We start from the raw sequence: 23,632 nt of genomic DNA, 5'->3' as shown, positions 1-23,632 counted from the left end.
TTCAAACAGAATACTGAAAAGTTGTTGCAACTTAATATGTAATGTCCTTAGTGATATATGCAATGCATCACTGGCACAGGGAATTTTTTCCAGCAGGTTAAAATATGCAATTATTAAACCACTTCATAAGAATGGTGACAACATGTATCATCCAATTTCCTTACTGACATCTCTTACCAAAATATTTGGAAAAGTAATGTATTCAAGAGTAGTCGCACACGCAAGTGAAAACAATTTACTTGGCATATCAGAGTTTGGATTCTAGAAAGGTTGCTCAACTGAGAACGCTATTTATACATTCACTCGTCAGATAGTACAACCCTTTAATAATAATAATAATAATAATAATAATAATAATACTAGCAAATACAGAATACACCAGAAGACATGACAATTTAGCAAAAATAATACATCAACAACTTGCCATACAACATAAACTAATAAAACAACACATTCCCACATACAAGTATGCACCACAAAATGTACTGTAGAATGATGAATACAAATTATACTGGAACAGAACCATTATAACAGATAAAACACCACCCCATAACAAACCTGACATCATACTCACCAGTAAAAAGAAGAAATTAACAAATCGAAATATCCATACCCAATACAACAAATATACAGAAGAAAATAAGAGAAAAAATTGAAAAATACATCCAACTGGCTGAGGAAGTCAAGGACACATGGCATCAGGATAAAGTTGATATTATACCAATTATACTATCAACTACAGGAGTCATACCACACAATATCCACCAGTACATCAACGCAATACAGCTACATCCTAACGTATATATAGAACTTCAGAAATCTGGAATTACTGATACATGTTCAATTACCCGAAAGTTCCTAAATGCAATGTAACATATACCGTACAGTTAAAAGGAAGTCACGCTTGATCAAGGTCCGCATCACTTTCCATTTTTAACCAGACATAACGTCTGAGAAAGGAAAGAAATAATAATGATGATGATAATAATAATAATAATAATAATAATAATAATAATAATAATAATAATGCCTGTTGATATATTTTTGAGAGCTCTCCAGGGCTTTAGATTGTGTAGATCATGATACTCTCTTATAAAAACTCAAGTTTTATAATATTTATGGCCTTACACACAGGTGGTTTGAATCATATTGGACAAAAATAATGAAAAAGGTTGTGCTGAATAATTCAGGCAATGTTGGAATGGTACAAAATTTTAGTGACTGGGGTAAAAATCACCTAGGGGGTCCCACAAAGTTCAATTCTGGGTCCACTACTGTTCATTATATATGGGAATGACCTTCCACTTAACATTCAACAAGCAAAATTGGTACTTTTTGCAGTTGATACTAGTGTTATAATAAATCCTGTTACAGAGAAAGCAACAGAAAAGTTAGTTAAAAAAAAAAAAAAAAAGTTAACTCTAATTGTATACGGCATACCTCGCAAACGTACTCATTCTATGTAATTTTGATAAAAGAATAGTTCAAATTATCTATGGAACATGTAACTACCTTTAATTAATTGGACAGAAATATTTTCTGAAAGATCACAGTGACACTGGATTAAACATTGTGTAACTGTTCTGTCATCATGTGTGAAATACATTTATGCCAGAATGGCACGTAGAAATGTCATTTTACTAATGTAAGATGCTATCTGGAAAGCACTGTTAGAAAAACTCAGTTGTGAATGTGATGTAAATGACTTCCTGATGAAGTGATTCTGAAGCTGCTAATCCTGCAGCAGTTGTGGACAATGCCGGAACTGACCAGTCCGCTGAGTCTCCAGACAGCGATGAAGAAAATACAGTTGTCCAATGTAAGACTGGTCATTGTTGGAACACAGATGCCCCTAATAGAAGAGACTAGCCAGTTGCTGGTAACATTGTAGTCCATATTCCAAGACAGGAAATAATGATTGATTTGTGAATAACTAACAATATCTCAAAATATTTGTGTAATATGTGCATTTAAGTAAATGAATTGCATCTTCACCGAATTAAACTTTAAATAAAATTTGTAGATCTGGATTATTTTAAAGTTTCCTCACTACAAAGCTTCTCTGACAGTCCCCCCCTCCCCCTTCTTCTCGAATTTTGGATTGAAAAATTACATGGCAGAGGTGAAATTAAATGTGTTTAGTATGAGAGTCCAGTTTCATTATAAAATATTCTATATGTAGGCAGCTTTTCCAACAAATAATTGAGGGTCACTGTGATTGTGGTGTTCAGTTCATGTGACAGAAGGAGGTGTACACTGCCAGGGGTAAAAACCAGTGAACTTTTGAAATATATATGTTATAATGGGCATGGAAGTTTCAGGGAAAGTATACCATCACTGGTGATAGTGCAACTTCACTGGCCCATTTAGTGAAAATGAATCACTGATTCCAGTTCTATCAAACAACAAACATTGACTAGGGATAGTGCACTATCACTAGTGAATGTATACCTTCACTGTCAAGAGGTAAGGAATGTGAACCATGGCTATAATAACAAAATAGTTGTGCCTTGAAAGTTGCATTTATCACCTCTAGTTTGAAAATATAGTTGTATTAAGTAAAATCTATTTATTACAGCAAGGACGTGCACCATGGCACTTTGAGTTTTACAACACAATTTTGTTTTTTCCAAAAGAGTCTCAGAGTCTGACATTTTTGCTGGCACTTGCATTTGAAGAATCCCTGGCTGCTTCCCATCGATTGAGACATCACAACTGCCCTCAGGGCAACAGTTTTCTCTGCTGGAACTTCCTCCTCCTGAGATTATTCTTAGAGGGCAAGTACTGAATTGGGACCAAACAAAATGTTGTAGTTGTAGCTGCAGCGGCATATTGTATCGTCCCTTCTTTAATTATTTAAAAACAAACAATTTATTACTATGTATATAGTCGGCTAAGCACACCATCTCTCGTCCCGATTCAGCAGAACACACAAGATCGAAACTAGTATCTCCTCTTCCTTTATCGAAGTTGGGATCTGGAACTCTCACAGTGCAGCCCTTTTCTACTGTCGGAAAGCAGCGATCTGAACACTGCTGCATTCTTTGCGCTTGTTTTACTAAGCACTTGTATGCTTCAGTTCTATGTTTTTTAATAGCACAAGTTGACTCATCTACATCAGTCAGGCAGTAGTTATTATTGTCAGGAATACTTTCTTTCTCTCTGTTCTCAACCTCTGTCCTTGTTGGTTTGTTATCCTTTTGCAATGAAGGTTTACTGTGATCATTATCCTGCAATGTTTCAGTCCCTGTCTCACTGCTAACACTCACGTGATTAATTGCATTTTCAAGGTCATCCTCAGAGTGAATGTTCATCAGTGCTTCAGGAGTTAAGCTTGTTGAAGACAAATCGTTTTTTAGGAGAGCAGCCAAACATTACTTCATATGGAGATCCTTTAATTCGAAAATGTACACTGCTATTTTTCATTAGCTGCACATATCTTAATGCATGGCTCCACTCCACAGTGTTGTGCTCCTGCATCTATGTAGTTAACATATTTTCTATGTCTTAATTTGCTTGCTCTACACTGCCTTGGCTCTGCACTGCCTTGGCTCTGACTGTGTCTAGGTTTACCGTGGACAATCTTAAAATTGGGCCATAGTTCAGTTAAGCTGCTCATTATTTTGTTAACTAAGACTCTGGCATTTTCAGACTGCAGTACTGAGGGCGTGCCTAACAACTTAAAAATGTCAATAATGTTATTGCATACCTCTTAAGCTGTTTTGGACTTCAGTGGCCTGAGAACAACGAATTTAGTGAGGTGGTCCTGATAAATCATTACAAATTTGTATTCTCCATCTGGTTGTGATTGGAAGTCGATGAGATCAACTTGACATCTGGAATTTAGCTCCTTGAACAGTATTGTCTTCACTACTTTTCCTTTTTTCTGACCTTTTTGCTTTTGTAAACAAGGCTCACACAAAGTAATATAAATCTGGACATCTCTATATGTTGTATTACAGAACTTTGACTTCAGGCATTTCATCATTCGTTCACAGCCACCATGGCCAGTCATTACGTGAGCATCATGCAGAATATCATACAGTTCTTCATCAAAAACTTGTAGTCGTTTCCATCCCTCTTTCATCCAGATTTTAGTGATTTAGCCTTTCTGATAAGTGACTCTAGTTTTCTCTGTCCATGAAGACAGAATTATAACTGAGATTTCCCCATTCCAGTCTAAGATGTTTGTAGAACTTCACTGATTCAACCATAGCTGCACTCGTGTGAACCATAACTGCACTACTGTATAACATAACAATAACGAGCTGACGACAGTTACATTCATGCTGATGTGTGGTAGCATTGTTAGAGACAACATCCTTTGAAATGTGCTAGAAATTTCATTACCACCATTGGAATACAATTTTCCTTACCTTTGCAGATGGTCCAGTTTTCAGCACCATATAGTAATAGCATATCTCTTCTTCTTCTTCTTCTTGTTATTATAGTTATTATTATTATTATTATTATTGTTATTTTTGTTGTTGTTGTTGTTACTAAAATATTATATTTAATGTTCTTAATCCTTTCAGGAGGTCCAAATTGAAGCAGAGCCAACAAGTTGTGACAGTGAACCAGAAAGGTATTGTACTGTTTTTTTGTAGCTTTTCTTTTTAATTTTGCCCATTGTTGCTTTAGTATTCATCTTCCTTTTATGCAGCTATCTAGTCAATCTGTGCATTATGTTAGAACAACCAAATGATACACATTTTGTAATGACTTGTATTATCATTGATTAAAAAATTCCATCTGGTTTCTTTCTTTCTTTCTTATATTCTTTAACATGCTCATGTGTTAACACCTTTTGTGGCAAACTATGGTCTACCCTTGTACAAGTATTTATACTCCATTCTTATTTTTTCTTGCCATTACTTTTTCAAAGAATATACTGTAACACACAATTTAGTACTCATAACCAGAAATGCCAGTTATAACATTGGCTATATGCTAGGGCTGCCTGGAAAGTATTCTTCATTTTCAAGTACCATGGGAAATACTGGAGATGGGGGAGGGTGCAGTTGGAACAGTAATGCAGTGTATCAGTGTGATTAGAGCCACAACAGTGAGACAGCCGCATTGCTTCTTGTTTGCCACAGAGGCCATTCAAAATCAGTGCAGTAACTGAAAAATTTCACACATGTGAAGTCCATGCTGTTTTTAATGTCACCGTGACCACTCCTTAAGTGTGCAGACAATCCACTTTGGTTTGTGTGTGGAAGAGGATAGTAAGGAGGCACTGAATGTATTGCCCATAAAACTCTGTAAATGTTGCAGACGTGAAATGGGTACCATTGTATGTGACTAATGATCTCAGTGGCATTTCGATGACAAAGACTGGAATTACTGCCATAAATATGCTTTCCCCCAATTCTAGAATGCACCTGTCTCAAATATGGAAGTTTTGAAAATGACTCGATCAGTGTAATCCACAAAAGGGACCCACAAAACAGGTAAAGAAGATCAAGAACCAAAAAATGGTTTGGTATCTGTCATGAGGTGAAAACTGACACCATGTAGATACATAGGGAATTTTTTCAATTGGCAGATAATTCTGCAGTACGGAATACAATGCTTTGGAAATATATACACTACAGTGATTGAAACCATTTTTCTCATGGTGGTGTGACTGGCACGATAGAATATTGAGAGGCATCAATGGTTTCCTTGGGAAATATAGGGCTAATAAAGTTGCAGACTGTAGCTCTTGTCTGAGATAGCAACATTTTTGTCACACTGTGATGACCATATGAACTTTTCTCCCTTCTTCCAAGATGCATTGAGGGATACAAAATCTATGCTACATTATTAATGAACCTGCCATAACTGCAACACACAGGACTATTGTGTATCAGCTGTTCCAGATAGTACTGAAAAGCGACTGGGACATTGGAAAATCCAAAGGAAAAGTCTGTGATGCTGATAAAAGCCAAATGGAATGTTAAAAAAAAAAAACTGTTGTGACTCTAAACCCAGTGGCAGGTTATATGTGCCTCAGATGGATTGACCTTCGGTTCATTTTTCCAAACTCTTGAGGGGGGAAGGAAGCACATGCAGAATGTAAGGTTCTTTGGTGCCGTGTATTACCTTGGGTTATTCTGTGGTGACACATTTCATTTTGGTTAATTGGATTCCTATTTAACTTATGGCTTATTATAGTTGTATTTTCATTTTATTTCTTATTTTCTATTCTCTGATTTAATACTTCTTTTTATATTTTTCCATGTAGAAGATGTAGGACTCAGACGTTTGCCCAAATGCGACAGGGGAAACCTCCAAAAACCTCCGCAAGGGTTTGTTTGTTTGCAGTTGCTCTGTAAACCTTCTCTGGTTAGTTTTTGTTGTTCTCTTTGCGTGTTGCTGTAATGTTTGAGTCATCTTGATTTGTTGTTGACGCTAGTGGGTGGTCAATTCTACTTATTTCTAATTCTGTTGTGCTTATGGTTGCTGTGGTCAGGGTTTTCAAGATTTTTGGTGGATATGGGTATTATATTCCCAGAAAGTTGAATTCAACATCTACATCTACATCCATACTCTGCAAGCCACCTTATGGTGTGTGGTGGTGTGTACCCTGTACCACAGCTAGTCGTTGCCTTTCCTGTTCCACTCGCAGATAGAGCGAGAGAAAAAAAGAATATCTGTATGCCTCTGTTTGAGTCCTAATTTCTTGTATCTTATTGTTGTGGCCTCTATGTGAAATGTATGTTGGCAGCAGTAGGATTGTTCTGCAATCAGCTTCGAATGCTGGTTCTCTAAACTTTTTCAGTAGTGTTCTTCGAAATGAATGTATCCAGGGATTCACACTTGAGCTCCCGAAGCATGTCTGTAATACTTGCATGCTGATCAAACCCACCACTAACAAATCTAACAGGTTACCTCTGAATTGCTTTAATGTCTTCTTTCAATCCGACGTGGGGCAGATCCCAAACATTCGAGCAGCACTCAAGAGTACTTCACACTAGCGTCCTATATGCGGACTTCTTTACAGATGAATTGCACTTTCGTAAAATTCTCAAAGTCAACCAAAGTCGACCATTAGCCTTCCATATCATCATATTATATCAGTTCACAACGTGTTGACAGTGTCCAGAAGAACACTACTAATGCCATGTCCAAACATTATGGGTCTGTTTTTCCTACTCATCCACATTAACTTACATTCTGTAAAAGTTTCTTCCGGAAGTTTTTCATGGCTGTTCTTATGTTGTAGTGATTTGCCTTGATTTTAATAGTGAGTTGAAGCTATCATTTGCTGATTGGTTTGATTTTTGTGTTGCGATGCACCATGTAATTTGTCATTCTAGGGTACATCCTGGTGGTGGTTCGAAGTATTTTCATTTCAGTTGCCATTAGCTTTTGTGTGTGTGTGTTTTGCTTGCTAACCATACTGGGGTGGCATATTCCATCACTGGTCTGACCAAGGGTGTGTGTGTGTGTGTGTGTGTGTGTGTGTGTGTACTGTAGTTTCAATACTGATTCCATTGATCCTTCCTTTTTAGAATTTTTAGTAGATGGAGTCACGTCCTCACTTTGGGGGTTGTATTTTTTGTGTTCTGATTCCAGTTTAGGTAGCTATGAGTTTGACTCTTTATTTTTCAGTGCTCTCAGCTTTTATTGTCTTCCTCCACAGTTTGATTTCATTGTTTATTGGTTTCTGATTTTTGAATTGTGCTGCTTTACGGTGGGTGAATGCTATTAGTTGCACCTTTTTTACAGTTGGTTTTAATTTCCGTGTTACGAGCCAATTTTGTAATTTGTCTGTGTATGTCTGTGTCCACTGATTTGTGTTGTCAGTGTTTTGGGCGTGACACAGTATGCGGTATCATCTGCATGGAGTTCAAGCCCTTCATTCCATCTACTTGGCAGCAGTATATCTGAAGTGTAGGAGGTGTACAGTAGGGGAGAGATGGCAGCTCCCTGTGGTACTCCTGCTACTGAATAAAAGACGTTGGAGGCAGTGTCGCTCACATATACTCTTGATGGCCTGTTGTCTACTATGTTGGCAATGAGGTTCATCAGTTGTGGTGGGGTGCTCATTTGAAGATGTTTGTGGTACAGTGTGTATGCCACATTTATCAATTGCCCTTTCTGTGTCTAAAAATAGGGCAGTGGGGCAATCTAGAATATTCACACTTTCATTATGCCACTACGCAGACACACAATTGGGTTAGTGCATGGTTTTTGCTGTAGCCTGCTTGGCACTCCAGTACTATTTTTGAGTTTTCAGCATAATTTGATAACCTGTTGGTGATATTGATTTCAAAATATTTTCCAGTTACTGGAAGTAGGGTGATTGGGCAGTTCGAAAACGGGTCATTTGGTGGTTTGCCTGGTTATGGAAGTATTATTATTTTTGTTTGTTTCTGCTGACTAGGGATGTTTCTGGGTCTTATGGCCAAGTTGTAGAGTGGTTTAAGGATTTGCCCCATCCTTTCTCGGGCGGGGGGGGGGGGGGGAGGGGGGCTAGTGTTATTTGAATCCTCTGGATTCCATCTATCCCTGGGGCACTGGGCTCTGTTTTAGCCCTTTGCGATAGTTTGATCAATTTCTTCCTCTGTGATTTCTGTTATGAGAGTGGTTTGGTCTTCTGACAGTGTGATTATTACATTCTGGAGTGTATGGAGTTCCTGTTCTATTAGTTGGTCATGTTATGTGTTGAGGCTCAGATTGATGGGAAAACTGTGAATCTTCCCAAGTATTTCTTTGAAAATGTTCCTTTTTCCAGCATTTTCATCGCGGTGATATAGTGAAAGGTCGGCTTTATTCTGTATTCCTTCTACTGGTTTAAAAGTCTGCCAGTAGCAGTTTGCCAGTGTGTAATCTAGGTTTGTAGTAATTGCAGCCCATTTGTTGTTACAGAATTCTTGCAGTTGTTGCTTTATCAAGTTGTTCAGTCGATTCCATTCTGTTTTATATATGCAGTCAGCAGTTTTCTTTATGGCCTTTTTTTTGTTTTGGGGTGGTTTCTAGTGTGGCAGATGTGATAGTGAGAAAGATATTCTCGTTAAATTTTTCTAATTGTTATTTTTTATTTCGACAGTGTGTGGCAAATTTTTGAGATCAATGATCGTTGTCCTGCTGTTGTCTATTTTTGGCGCTTACAATAATAACTATTGTTAGTATCATGATATGATTGCTGCCAATGCTTGATCCTGCCCAAGGTAAGCGGAGGTGTGTTTAAACTGACTGTGCACAGGCGAAGTGGTCGGGAGTTGACATGCCAGTTGGGCTAATGAAAATTGGTTTGTTATACTTTAGTTACGTCGGGGGTCTTCTTGTAATTGTTTCTTATGTCACTGAAAGCCTTGGACTTTCCATTGAGATCTCCCATTATGATGAAATCTCTCAGTGTCTTGACATATAGGACACACTCTGCCGGTAGGTCATCTCAAGGTGGAACATATATGGTTACAAGGTGAAGGTCTTCGTTAGCACTTGATCACAGCTTTAGATGAATTGCCTGTATGACTGTGAATTGTACTGGCAGGTCAGTTTGTATTGCTTTCACCGTCTCGTTGGGGAAGGCTGCTGTTCCCCATTTTGGAGGCCTCCCGTCTGTTGGTGTTGTGTCGACTTCGTGGCATATGTAGTCGAGTAGGATCATTGGGATGTTTGATATTCTGGTCTTGAGAATGCCTTGGATCATGATGTTTTCTTTTTTTGGCAATGTATTCTAGCAGGGGCTGCTTTGTTTGAAAGCCATAGGCATTGACGAAACCGCTTGTTGTGTTATCGATTGAGCTCCTGTCCATGCTGGTCCACTGGTTCTCTCTCTCTCTCTCTCTCTCTCTCTCTCTCTCTCTCTCTCTGTGTGTGTGTGTGTGTGTGTGTGTGTGTGTGTGTGTGTGTGTGTGTGTGTGTGTGTGTGTGTGTGTGTGTGTGTGTGTGTGTGGGGGGGGGGGGAAGGCTTGATGAGTCGACTTGTTCAGTACTTCAAGTTTTTGTACGTCCGTCCTTGTGACTGGAGATCTGGGTGGACTACGGCTGTTCAATTATGTAAGATAATGAAATACCTACAGCCATCCTTATGATGTCATTTGTTCTGTGGCTACCATTTTCGGGGCTTCTGTGCACCATCCTCAGGCATCAGTGGGCAACATAACTGGTTTATGCAGGCTACCTGTTACATGGTAGTCTGCGTAAACCAGTTAAGTGGACCACTGATGCATCATGTATATGGATGGTGTTAACACCTTCAGCATCAGTAAGGCCTGAAGACGGTGCATTGAAGCTCTGAAACTGGTAGCCCTAGAATAAATGACATCATAAGGATGGCTGTAGGTGTTCCATTTTCTTACATCTTCAGTACTTCATCTATCGGCACTGGTTCTTTTGATGGGTCGTGCTTAAGGTGGGTGCCTCTTTCTCAGTTGTATTTGGTTGCTTTTAGGTGTTGTAGCTGACTTCAGGTATTCCCTTAGTTGATTGAATGTGTAAGTGCAGCTTATTGCCAATGGGTAATGGATCCATCTTCCTGGTGAAGAATGTTCATGAAACTTCATTCATAGCCTCAAATCCTTCAGCTTGTCTATCTTGGAGAATATTCATGGGAGTAGTTGTTATTGCTCTTAGAAGAACATAAATTTTGACATGCTGTTTTTCTGGCTTGGTTTTGATTTTGTTGTGTGTCTATTTGTCAATGCACTTTATAGGCTCTGATGTCTGTTACTATAGGTGGTCTCTTGGGGCACCTAGGATCTCCACAGGGTGGTGCTCCCCTTCACAGTTTACTCGTCAAGTGGTTTTCCGCACACTGTGAGCGCACTTTGGTGTCTGTGTGCAGTTGCTTGTTAGGTCTTCGAAGCTATAACATCATGCGCTGTGCAGTGGCTGAGGCTATGGGACTGATGACCATAGATGTTAAGTCCCATAGTACTCAGTGCCATTTGAGGCTATGGCATGTTTTTTTTTTTTTTTTTTTTTTTTTGGAGGGGGGGGGGGGCGCTATACTGTGAAGGAGCTCATGAAAATTTGAAAGTTTTGCACAAGCAGTTTGTCTATTGTAGATTGATCTCTCGTTAATACTTGAATGTTCGGTATGAGTTCCAAGCTTTCCGTGGAGCGTATCCATATGGCTCTCTCGTATTTGTAGCCCTGCCTCGTTAGTTCTTCCTCCACACCCTGTGTTCCGATGTCAAAGTTGACTTCCTTATCATCATGCACATGCACGGACTAGGATTCATTTTTTCCCCCTGAGTGTTCTTGTTCCTAGAGGACTGCAGCTTGCTTCTGGCTGGTGCAGCATCAAAAATGCATCAACTTTTGGTTTGATGTCTCAGTGGTGGCTGTCAATCATAGCCCTGCAGTTTCTATGCAGAGCGAACTCTGTTATTTGTTGCACAACATTGAGCAGCTCCAGTGTGTACCAGAATGATTTCTGGGTCTCCTCTTTTGTGAGATTTTGAACTAGCAGGGTTGTGAGCCTATCCTGCAGTTCAGACCTTTCATCAACCAGTATTTTGGTTTCTTGCGTGTTTGGGTTTTGCATCCTAATGGTAGTGTTCTTTCTGCTTGGTGTAAAATCTACATTAATGCATGCAGTTGGTGCTTCCACTTCTGTTGCTGCTTTTTGTGCATATGTGGGCAGCTGCATTGGTTTTGCATGTGGGGCCGCGTTTGTTTCCTCGTTTGTGTCCACATGCATGGTTATAGGTGTGTGTGTCGGGTTGCATTCATTGCACTTTGCCTCACTGGGGCTTGTGAATTGTTCCCTTTGTTCCTGGTTCATGTGCTGCTTTTCTCCTTCTTCATTGTGTTAACATGGTAAGTGTGTGTACAAAATTTGGTGCATGTGGCTCCTGTGTTTACCCAATTTTTTTGCAGGCGTTCTGCTCTGACCCAAACTTCATCACTTCTGGCTTTCTGGAATAACTTTCCTATTTCTATGCTGTCCTACCAAAAGTACACCACCATTTTGTCTTTTGGAGCAAGACAGTTGTCTACTTTACCAGAAGACAAGACCAACTTGTCGAATTAGAAGTGCTGGCACTCACATGTTAGCGGCAGTGAAATCGAGCAGAGCAGCCATACGCATTCAATTGTCACGGCACCTCTCCTGCTACTGGACATAGCATTTGCCCATTTTAGTTTGAAAAATAAATCTTTGGGGACAAAGGGTCAGAAATGCAGCCGCAACAACTTGAGAGTTTGCTGCTTTGAGAGTCCCACAGAATCTAAGGGAACTCTTTGTCTTCTTAACAACAACTAACTGGTACCCAGAATCTAGATGAGATGAGTGTAATTATGTTTTGTTCCTGTAGGTGGTTAAGTTCTGCCCTGACTGTCACAGAGGAAAGATAGGTTGGTTTGCAGCAAAATGGGTAACTGCAGTTGGTTTTAAATGCACCTGGAGCTGTGATATGTATCTGCTCAGCTCAACCTGGGAAAAGAAAAGTCTGAGAATTTCATACATAATTCATTAACTGCTATGATAGGAACCTCATTGGATACTTCATAGATTTTCTTGTTTATCGATGAACCAAAGTAATTGAAATCATCTTAACTTTAAATGCTGCTAGTCTTCTGTGAACTAATGATCAAAAAGAAAATTTGTATAGCCACACATTTTATGTAATACTTAAACTTGAAATGTTACTTTTATCTGCAACTCATGTACACTATACAGCTTTATTTTCTTAGCAAATGCTTTTATGATGGTGGTGGAAGAGCTACATACATATTTCAGTCAATAATTGATGCAGGGGTTCCTGTGTCCACTTGAAACAACATTATTTTTGTAAGATCTGTAATTCTGTTAACAATTTTCATTTATTGTCCATTCCTGGATTTACCGATGTTAGAATTTTATGCCCTGAATGACTGTTGTGCAACATTCTTGCCCTTATGAGGAACATGAGAGGTACAAACACTACCAGTGTGACCATGTTTCCCAAGTAGAAGCAGATTTCATATTGCCTAGGACAGGGCCTAGCCATGGCATGCCAAAATTTATGCGTGCAGCATGTGCAGGCTGCAGACATGCGAAGGCCCAGCCTGTCACTCGGGTTTCCGGGACAGTGCAGCATTTCATTTAACATTGTGGTGCGGCATTTTTTGGTCTCCGCAACTCTCTTGAGTTCAGCAGAACTGTGGTGTCAGTGCTGTTTACCCTTAGCTGTTTGTGGTATGAAGGCCATTCACAAGTCCAGTGTCTGTTTGCACAAAAAGAGGCAGTCTAATGACTATTGTCACAGACCTTTAGCATGAATGGGAATGATGACGAGAGGGATGAGAATTCTCAATTTGCATAAGCGACCATTACTGCTTATTTGTTACAAAGTGACATTACAGTACCATGCAGAGAGAATTTAAACATTTAGATGACAATAAAAGAGCAAAAAATTAAAACGATCAACTAATGGATTCATTGTTCTGTTCATCAAAAAGTACTTTGTGCTAAATTTGCAGGCATGAAGCACTTGAAGAAATTGGTGGTACAAATAGTAAAATCGTTGAAGTCACACACATTATTCCATTGTCACTTGCAATATTTTTCAATGGAAATGCACGAAGAGTATGGTGACTTCATATAAAGGCTTTGAAAACACTGTTTTACATTCTCTTTTTTGAGCTGTTTTTGAGACCATTTACCATTTCAGTTGAAAACACCCTCTGCATGTGCAGATGTATCTGATTGACCTGCAAGGTGATTCTAGTTTTAGTGACAAATCTTTTTACATTAATACTTCCAGGACAATAGGTTGCTTTCCTCAGGTAGATATTCAGAGTCTCCATAATGAGGCTGCAAGAGTGCTACAATATTTCAATCAACATGTTTGTGTGAAAGACCTATTTTCAATTACAAAACTAAATAAGTGCAGATTACGTGGCAACTTGAGTGCAAAGCTCTATGAAATTGTCTGTTCTGCCCATATACCAACAGTTTGTACCACATAAAATTTATATTATGTCTTCAGTGTGATCAGGTGAGGTAGTGCAGTGGTTAGCACACTGGACTCGCATTTGGGAGGACAATGGTTCAAACCTGCATCCGGGCACCGTGATTTAGGTTTTCTGTGATTTCCCTAAATTGCTTCATGCAAATTCCGGGATGGTTCCTTTGAAAGGACATGGCCAACTTCCTTCCCCATCCTTCCCTAATCTGATGGGACCAATGACTTCGCTGTTTGGCCCCCTCCCATCAAATCAACCAACCAATCTTCAGTGGGCCGAAACTAATTAATTGATACTGAAAACTTGTTTGTCATCTATGTTGTTGACAAATGTGAAATATAAAACCAGGTCACATGCAGTGCAACTCCACTGCCATTTAAATGTGGCACATTCGCTGTTCTCCTGTCTTCCCACTCCTCATTCTCAGACGGAGTGGGGAGGTGGTGGGGGAAATGTGAAGTGAGGCTCAATGCTTTGGCACTAGGGCTCAGGCACAGTCCACTAGTCAAAATCTTGGCCAGCCCTGGCCTGGGACGTTGGTGGCCAAAGTGCAGTACAAAGCACTCAGAACATGTTGATAGCACAACGAAACACAAGGCACTCTTTCTTGTTTGTACAGCAGTTCATCTGAGACTTCAAGAGTACTCAGGAAGCATAAGTTATCAATTTTTCAGAATATCCTCAACTTGTACCAGAACTACACCTATCGAATAACCATTAGTGTCGATTTGATGTTCTGTCTTGGAATTCGCATGATACAATCCTTGGACTGGAGAAAGTCTCTATGCCTCCTTATGGACAAGTGAAGATCTGTCTTGACTCTTGTTCCAGGAAAATTTGGTGTGTCTGTGCCTTGGTAGAGAAGTTCTTTACAAATGGCCAATAGTATGAGCACATTCCGAGTAAATGTCTCACACCACGAATGTGCCGAAGAGTTGGAAAATCAGTGACTGCTCTAATTTTTTGTGGGTTGGGAGGTACTCCAAGATTTTTATTTCTTAGATGACATGACGATTCAGGCAGAGACCTGCAATTCGAACACATTTCAACACAGTTGTTTGGTGGCTTGTACATTTTTCTGAAGTCTACAAAAAACTTACATTGTCACCCAGATATGAAAGACATGTTATCCATTTAAGAAATCAAAGCTGGTTGTCCACAACATGTTCTCAGGTGGCTGGAGTGTTATATAGTCCAAAGCAATAACTTTGAACCCACAAAGATTGTCAAGAGTGATGTAGGCAGTCTTTCCATGCTGAGCATCATCAACATCCGTTTGAACTTACACTCAATAAGAAACTATGTTGATCCTCCCACATATCTAATTTGGCAACACGCTGCATCCACTCCCTAAATATTCTACATGTTTTAAACGATACTTCATGTGAAGAAGATCGGAAAATCCTCCTCCACTTATACCAACCCCTCGTTCAATCACAAATGGACCATGGGTGTCTCATTTACTCATCTGCATGACTGTCTGTTGTATGCCATCTCAACACAATCCACCATTGAAGCATACATTTGGCGACTGGAGCTTTCATCACTAGCTTGGTTATGACTCTCTATGCAGACACTGCCAAACTACCAGTGTCATACTGGTGCAATGTTCTCCTCTATGTTCGACCATCCGTTCTATGCAACCTATTTTGATAACTAGCTTGACCACCACATTGGGGCAAGCACTACTTCTGTGTTGCCTGCCACTGTTTGTTTTCGTATACTGCTTTGGAAGCTTAACCTTAAGTCACCTACAGCTTTTCTGATGGATGAGAGCTCTTCACTAGCTTGGCATTGTTAGAGCTCCACGTTCGTCTTGGACTTAGTTTGCTTCCCAAGGACACTACTATGGATTCGACCTCTTGCTGTAAGTTTCTCAAACATTACACACAACTTGGGGACAGCACTTTTGTCTATGCTGGTGGCTCTTAGACTGACCGTTGTGTTGGATGTACATTTATCATTGGCAACAAACATTTTAGGTACCAGCTTCTAGAACAGAACTCCATTTTTAGTGTAGAACTTCCCGCTCTCTATGGGCTACCCAGTACATCTGATGACACAGACTTCTCACTTGCATATTATGTTCCAATTCACTCAGTGACATCCAGAGCCTCTTTGTGCTATATACATACCATCCAAAAATGCCTCTGCTCACTTGCTGATGCTGCATCCAATGTGATGTTCATGTGTGTGCTTATTCACATCTGAAAGCTGAAGTATGAAGCTGCCAATGCTGTTTCCAAGGCCGTGGTCAGACTACATAGACGTTTTAGCTATTCTGTACTTGCAGATGATCTCTGTGTTGCCACACGTAGGCACACTGTGTCACTCTGGCATGAAAACTGGTATTCTCTATATGGGAACAAACTCTGGGAAATTAAAAACCTCACAGCAGCTTGGACGACTTCCTCTGACCCCTGTCGTTGCGAGGAGATACTTTTAGCTAGGATGTGTATTGGGCACTGTTGTCTTAGTCACAGTCATTTGTTAAGTAAAGACCCCATATCATTCTGTGCTTACTGCACCCAGCCATCGAGTGTGTGCCATTCTCTGATGCAGTCCAATTTTATAATCATGTACATTTTACTGTATGTTTGCCATCTGAATTATCAGATATTTTAGCAGTTACAGCTCGAGCTGTAGATTGTGTTTAACTTTTTGTTCATTTCCTCCTCAAAGGGGAAATGATTGTTCTTAGCTATTTCTCTACTCCAATCGATTTGGCCCTGTGCATAATCGACTTCAAATTCATTCAGTAATTGACTATTTTAAGTTATGATATGAATGCTTATGCCTTCAGCTGTTTTGCACCATGAAGCAACAACAAAGAACAACACATCAATATCCATTTGACAGTAACCTATGTGCATGACTGTAGTTGAAAAATACTTTGCCACTTTCAAGCATACTAGGATGTCATCAGTATGTGGTAAGAAGTAGAAATTTTTCTTCATGATTTTGTTAAGTGATCAGTAGTCAATGCAAAAATGCCATCTTTCATTACAAGGACCACAGGAGAGCACCAAGGATTCTCTGTAGCTTCATCCTGCAGCATCTTCTCCACTTCCTCCCAAATTACATGCCATTCAGTGGGTGAACCCTATATGAGCCTGCTTAATTGATGGATATTAAAATGGTGTTTTACCGTGGGCTTCTCCACTCCAGATTTGAAAGCTTGCAAAAATTGATGCAGAGCAGATGAGTAGCTAACAGTCACTGATGTTCCTCAGTCAGGTCAAATACTGTTGGCAGTTTGACAGTAGCTTCTTCCAGTGCATTGTCTGTAGTGGTACCACAGTATGATTCTTCATCGGTGGCACAGAGCTGCCCATTCTGGACTGGTTCAGATGTTCTTACACACGTAATTGTAAGGATGAGATGTTGCTGCTCATGACAATTGCTGATCCAAAGTTCTCCTTGACCACTGGTAATGCTTATCATTGTCATTGAGAGAGGGTGACAATTATTGAATTGTATGAAATAAAATCATCATAACTTCTGAACGGTTTGCATTAAGGCATTCAAAGTACACAGTTGGCTGCGGGAGATGATGGGAATTAGTATGGTTTGATTTAGCGACGAAGCTCACTTTCATCTGCATGGGTTCATCAATAAGCAAAATTGGTGCAGTGTTGGGGGGCTGAGAATCCGCGTTTCCTGATCGAAAACAGGTGACTGTGTGGTGTGCGGTGTTCAGTCACGGAATAATCGGTGTGATATTCCTTGACTGCCAATGGTTTTGGAAGGTGATTTCATCCCCATTTATCCAAAGTGCCCCTGATTTTGACAAGATTTGGTTCATGCAATATGGTGCCCGACACCTTCTTAGCTAGAGAGTGTTTGATGTCCTGCAGTAGCACTTTGGGGACCGAATTTTGGCTGTGTTGTCTCTAGAGGCCACTGGCATTGGCCTCGATTGGCTGCCATATTTTCTAGATCCGAACACATGAGACTCCTTCCTGTGGGGCTATGTTAAAGACATGGTGTACAACAGTAACCCCAAAGCCATTGCTGAGCTGAAAACAGCTGTTCAGGAGGTCATTGAGAGCATCGATGTTCAGCGGGCCATGCAGAATTTTGCTATTTTTCTGCACCACATCATCGAGAATGATGGCAGGCATATTGAACACATCATAACCAAAATCTGAATATCTGTAGTCATGTTTACATGTTAAATAGAGTGTATGCATGCTGTAGTTTGTAACTAATTTATGTTTTTTTCATGTACTTCAATAATTGCCACCCTGTATATACACTCCTGGAAATGGAAAAAAGAACACATTGACACCGGTGTGTCAGACCCACCATACTTGTTCCGGACACTGCGAGAGGGCTGTACAAGCAATGATCACACGCACGGCACAGGGGACACACCAGGAACCGCGGTGTTGGCCGTCGAATGGCGCTAGCTGCGCAGCATTTGTGCACCGCCGCCGTCAGTGTCAGCCAGTTTGCCGTGGCATACGGAGTTCCATCGCAGTCTTTAACACTGGTAGCATGCCGCGACAGCGTGGACGTGAACCGTATGTGCAGTTGACGGACTTTGAGCGAGGGCGTATAGTGGGCATGCGGGAGGCCGGGTGGACGTACTGCCGAATTGCTCAACACGTGGGGCGTGAGGTCTCCACAGTACATCGATGTTGTCGCCAGTGGTCGGCGGAAGGTGCACGTGCCCGTCGACCTGGGACCGGACCGCAGCGACGCACGGATGCACGCCAACACCGTAGGATCCTACGCAGTGCCGTAGGGGACCGCACCGCCACTTCCCAGCAAATTAGGGACACTGTTGCTCCTGGGGTATCGGCGAGGACCATTCGCAACCGTCTCCATGAAGCTGGGCTACGGACCCGCACACCGTTAGGCCGTCTTCCGCTCACGCCCCAACATCGTGCAGCCCGCCTCCAGTGGTGTCGCGACAGGCGTGAATGGAGGGACGAATGGAGACGTGTCGTCTTCAGTGATGCGAGTCGCTTCTGCCTTGGTGCCAATGATGGTCGTATGCGTGTTTGGCGCCGTGCAGGTGAGCGCCACAATCAGGACTGCATACGACCGAGGCACACAGGGCCAACACCCGGCATCATGGTGTGGGGAGCGATCTCCTACACTGGCCGTACACCACTGGTGATCGTCGAGGGGACACTGAATAGTGCACGGTACATCCAAACCGTCATCGAACCCATCGTTCTACCATTCCTAGACCGGCAAGGGAACTTGCTGTTCCAACAGGACAATGCACGTCTGCATGTATCCCGTGCCACCCAACGTGCTCTAGAAGGTGTAACTCAACTACCCTGGCCAGCAAGATCTCCGGATCTGTCCCCCATTGAGCATGTTTGGGACTGGATGAAGCGTCGTCTCACGCGGTCTGCACGTCCAGCACGAACGCTGGTCCAACTGAGGCGCCAGGTGGAAATGGCATGGCAAGCCGTTCCACAGGACTACATCCAGCATCTCTACGATCGTCTCCATGGGAGAATAGCAGCCTGCATTGCTGCGAAAGGTGGATATACACTGTACTAGTGGCGACATTGTGCATGCTCTGTTGCCTGTGTCTATGTGCCTGTGGTTCTGTCAGTGTGATCATGTGATGTATCTGACCCCAGGAATGTGTCAATAAAGTTTCCCCTTCCTGGGACAATGAATTCACGGTGTTCTTATTTCAATTTCCAGGAGTGTGTATTTCTTTTGTGAGTCTGGGTACATTTTTACAATCAACAAAAGCTTCATAGTTTGAGCACCCAGATTGACAGCTGAAACTCATCTTGTTGCTGGTGATGGGATAACAATGTCTTCAACCACAGGGTCTTCATTATGTGTTATGTATTGGGACAGCTTCCTCAATCTGGATCTCTGATCTTCCACAATCTATGACTGCTTGTGATGCCAGCTAGAAGTCCCATCCCAGAATAACATTATGACTACATTCTGCTAAATCAACAAATTCAAAGACCTGTGTTCTGTTGTCGATAAATATTCTCGCAATAAATTTTCCTGTTGGCTAGGTATATTTCCCATTTGTGAGCTTCAGCCCAATCACCTTCATATCATGGAACATAGTCATTTGGAGTAGATTACAATTACAGAAAAAGACACCTGGGAGTAGACTAGAGCCTAGATAGAGTGGTGATCAATCATGATGTCAGTGAGATTTTATGACATATCGATAACTTAAGCAGCTTTGATTCCGTAAGGAACTGTTGGGCACAGTAACTGTAAACTATTACAAGGAAGGATAGAAACACAATGAGTCGCAATCCCACCAGTTTTTTTATGATTATTGCATATCCAGATTTTAGCAATAAATTGCCATCTTCAGTGCTAAAATGCAGGAAATTTACAGAATCAGAATTGATTTGCATAAAACATTAAGTAAAATGCCATGTTATCCAACAGCAATGATCCACTCTAGTGAACATACCAGTTGAGTGAGTTACAACACACTAGTGATGGGGAGCTCGTGAATGAGTCGTTTAAATGAACGCTTCACTCCTGTGAAGTGTGAACTAACCACTCAATTTCAATGAACTGGTACTTCAAACTCTTCACAGATAGCACACTCCACACTTTTTTCTAGTTCACTCACTCTCTTCCCCTCTCCCTCACCCACGTCACTCCTCCTCCCTTCACTTCACTCCTCCCTGTGCTGCCTGTCGACGAATCGCGCGGTGTTAGTGGGGAACGATAGGTTTAGGACGGGTGTGGTGGGGGGGGGGGGGGGGCGAGGAGAAGGCAGCGTCAGCTGCTACCTGCAGTGCTGGCATCATTACCTGTGACTATTTGTGCAGTTAAACTTCGCGTCTACGGGTAGCCTACCATTGGCAGCGCTTGAAGACAAATGAATATTAAAGATAGAAACGAAGAGGCTATCTGTGTGAGCACGCACAGCAAACATGAAAATAGAAGGTTTGCTAATAACACTGAAAGAGGGATTTTACCTGAAATCGTACCAATGACTACAGGTGACAGTTCACGTTTTGAATCTAGTGGGTTATTATTGTCAACAAAAATAAAATCTACAGGAAAACTTCTGAATAATTACTTAATGTAGGTATATAGACTTTGTGACAGTGTTAAACATACTCATTCTATTTTGGATTAAATTTTAAAAGGAACATAAAATTGGACTGCATTTCGTTGGTAGCCCTATTTTTCAGTCCATGAATACAACAAATAATGTTTCATTTGGCAGATAAAGACTTTTTTGGGCGCTTCACGAGAAAACGTCGAGCAAGATTAAATGTAGTACCTTCTTTATATGTGACAGCCTTCTCTGTTTATCTTTCCTTTGTCCCCCCCTTTTTTTTTTTCTCTTTATTGTCATTTTGAAACCTGTATACAGGCAGGCCTGCAGCAGCATACTACGCCGCTCTTTGGCCGCAGAGAAACACGAAAGATAGAAATGAAGACAATTATAGAAAAAAGATGGTGGACATATAAACGGAGACAAACACTTTTTAAAATACAAGGTGCCGTTCACGGGCGTAGAGTCCAAGATAAAATTGTTCAGACACTTGGACACAGACAGAAACGCCCTTTGTCCCCTTCGACCATGCTCTATTTAAGATAACTCAGACGCTGTAAGAGCGTAAAATGTTGCGTGCACGTTACTCCATAGTTCCGCCATCTGTTGGTAAAATTGTGAAGTATTACGAAGCTTTATTGTACGAGCGAGGCGAAGCGAGCGTAGCAGCGGCTGAGCGGCGAACTGGGCAACTTCGCTAGGCTTCCGTACTTCACAAATGAACTACTTCATTTGAACGCTTCACGGCAAAGAGTGAAATGAATGAAGTAGTTCACGGGAATGAACGAGTTCGACCCATCTCTACAACACACCAACGACACAGCTGTACATGGCACCATATATCTTAACTGGCCTGTAGGTAGAAGGAAACTGAGGTTGTTTTTTTACGACAAGTAGTCCAGCCTCAATTTGCATCATGTAGTGTAATACCCTCTGTAATACAAAAATAACTAACTGGGTTAGTAATTTTCATGTTACATAGTTGCCCAGGGGTACAGTGATGGGCTTTGTCCCACAGGTCGACTGTAGTCATTCCGCCGTTTACTGGCATGATTAGGGGTAGTAATTATTGAAAACTTGCCTATTGTCTCTGTAGTATTGTACAAAGTGTCTGTGACATCTGCAGTGGAAACATCCTGACATGTTGTCCTCTGTCCTCCAAATATATGTTCTTCTGCTGGGTGTTACAGGTGATGGAGTTGGTTGTACCTGCTTTGGTCAAATACTGGGTTGCCACTTGCTACTTGTGGCATAAATTAGAGTTGGCAGAATCTTTTCTTGTTGGTGCATTAATGTGGTGGTGGAGGTTGACACTATAGATCGTTAGAACCTTACTTCAAAATTCCCTATTGCCTCCTGAAATATTGGGTTGACATTTGCGGCTGCCATCTCTTTATTACTCAGTCTAACAGTTCCAGATGCCTTAAACTACTATATGTCTTTCTTACTATGTGGCATATGAGAGAGGCAAGGTCATGATGGTCTACCACAACTACTGAAGGAACCACTTTTTGGAATTTGTCATTTTTTTCATCAGACTCTCTTTCCGTTTCATTTCCTTGATGTGCTGGCACCATCTGATGGATTCCTCAGTTGTTGTGACATCCTTTAACAGAAGAGCTTGTTACTTTTCTACTGTGGCACCTTTCATCAAATTTGAGATTTTGAGACATCTGTCATATTTGTGTTCACAATGTGGCATAGGGTCGTGCCATCCAGGTAAAAACACAAATTTGCCAAACACATCATGTCACCCTACCTATTGTATTTCTTGACTCAGTTGATCCTTTTAGACATTTTGTCGAGTCCTGATTAGCATGTCTCGGAAACACTGACAGGTGCTTGATCTTCAGCTGACCTCTTACTGGTTTGGGATCCATTGGTTTCCTGAATATACGAATTGCTGTACTGTTGTATTCTGGTTCCTGTTCATGTAGGTGATGGCTTTTATGTTGCCTAATTGGAGCCACAGTGATGTAGATTTTTTGAAGTATGTGGCATCTTGACCAAACAGTGTCACATCATAACCACAACCTAGCCCAAAATCGATAGCAGGGTTGTCAACAAGATACAGCATTAATACTGAAAGCACATTTATTACAAAAACTGTGTATAACCAGAACACAATGGAACTCCAGGGCAGAGCATGTTGCTATTTATAAAAACATCGAATATTGCAGAACATTCAAACATTACAAACACAAAAAATTTCAAAAACAAAATTGATAAACAGTAAACAAGAGCCCCCCCCCCCCCCTACACACACACACACACACACACACACACACACACACTCACACACTCTCTACACATTCAGAAATTATTGTATGGAATCGGACTTGTTAAGCATATAATATTTCAGTTCTTCAAATGAAACTATATGGTTCCAGAGAAGTTTTCAAGTCTCAAATATCTATGATGTATACAGGGTGTTGGAAAAGAAAAAAAAAGCTTTATGGACAGGCTCCTTACATCGAAACAAGAAAAAAGTCTAATAAACAAGGGTTCTAAAATGCATACCTTAAGAACTATGATCACTTGTTCATCTTCACTAGTGAAACACATCATTTCTACTGAGCAAGTGCTCATAGCTCTTAACTTATGTGTTTTAGAGCCCATGCTTGATAGAAATTTTTTCTTGTTTTGGTCCATACTACCTCATCCCAAAATATGAAAAGCAAAGAGCTTGAAGTAGAAGAGATTTATTTCATAGTA

The 23,632-nt window shown here is 40.9% G+C and overlaps 1 protein-coding gene across 10 annotated transcripts in view; it reads left to right on the top strand.

Annotated features, from left to right (window-relative positions):
- LOC126210558 (pharyngeal muscle protein 2-like) overlaps positions 1 to 23,632 on the top strand; it is a 510,724-nt gene that overhangs the window by 104,281 nt on the left and 382,811 nt on the right. For all 10 annotated transcript variants that reach the window (XR_007540701.1, XR_007540700.1, XM_049939816.1 and 7 more), the window contains one exon: positions 4,536 to 4,585. Coding sequence is in view for 8 of the 10 variants with exons in the window: in XM_049939816.1 (XP_049795773.1) it covers positions 4,536 to 4,585 (50 nt within the window). In the remaining 2 variants the exon portion in view is untranslated. The remainder of the gene's footprint in view (positions 1 to 4,535; positions 4,586 to 23,632) is intronic.

The sequence above is a fragment of the Schistocerca nitens genome, chromosome 10 (assembly GCF_023898315.1).
Source record: "Schistocerca nitens isolate TAMUIC-IGC-003100 chromosome 10, iqSchNite1.1, whole genome shotgun sequence".
NCBI classification, from domain to species: domain Eukaryota; kingdom Metazoa; phylum Arthropoda; class Insecta; order Orthoptera; family Acrididae; genus Schistocerca; species Schistocerca nitens.
This window is presented reverse-complemented; position numbering and strand designations above follow the sequence as displayed.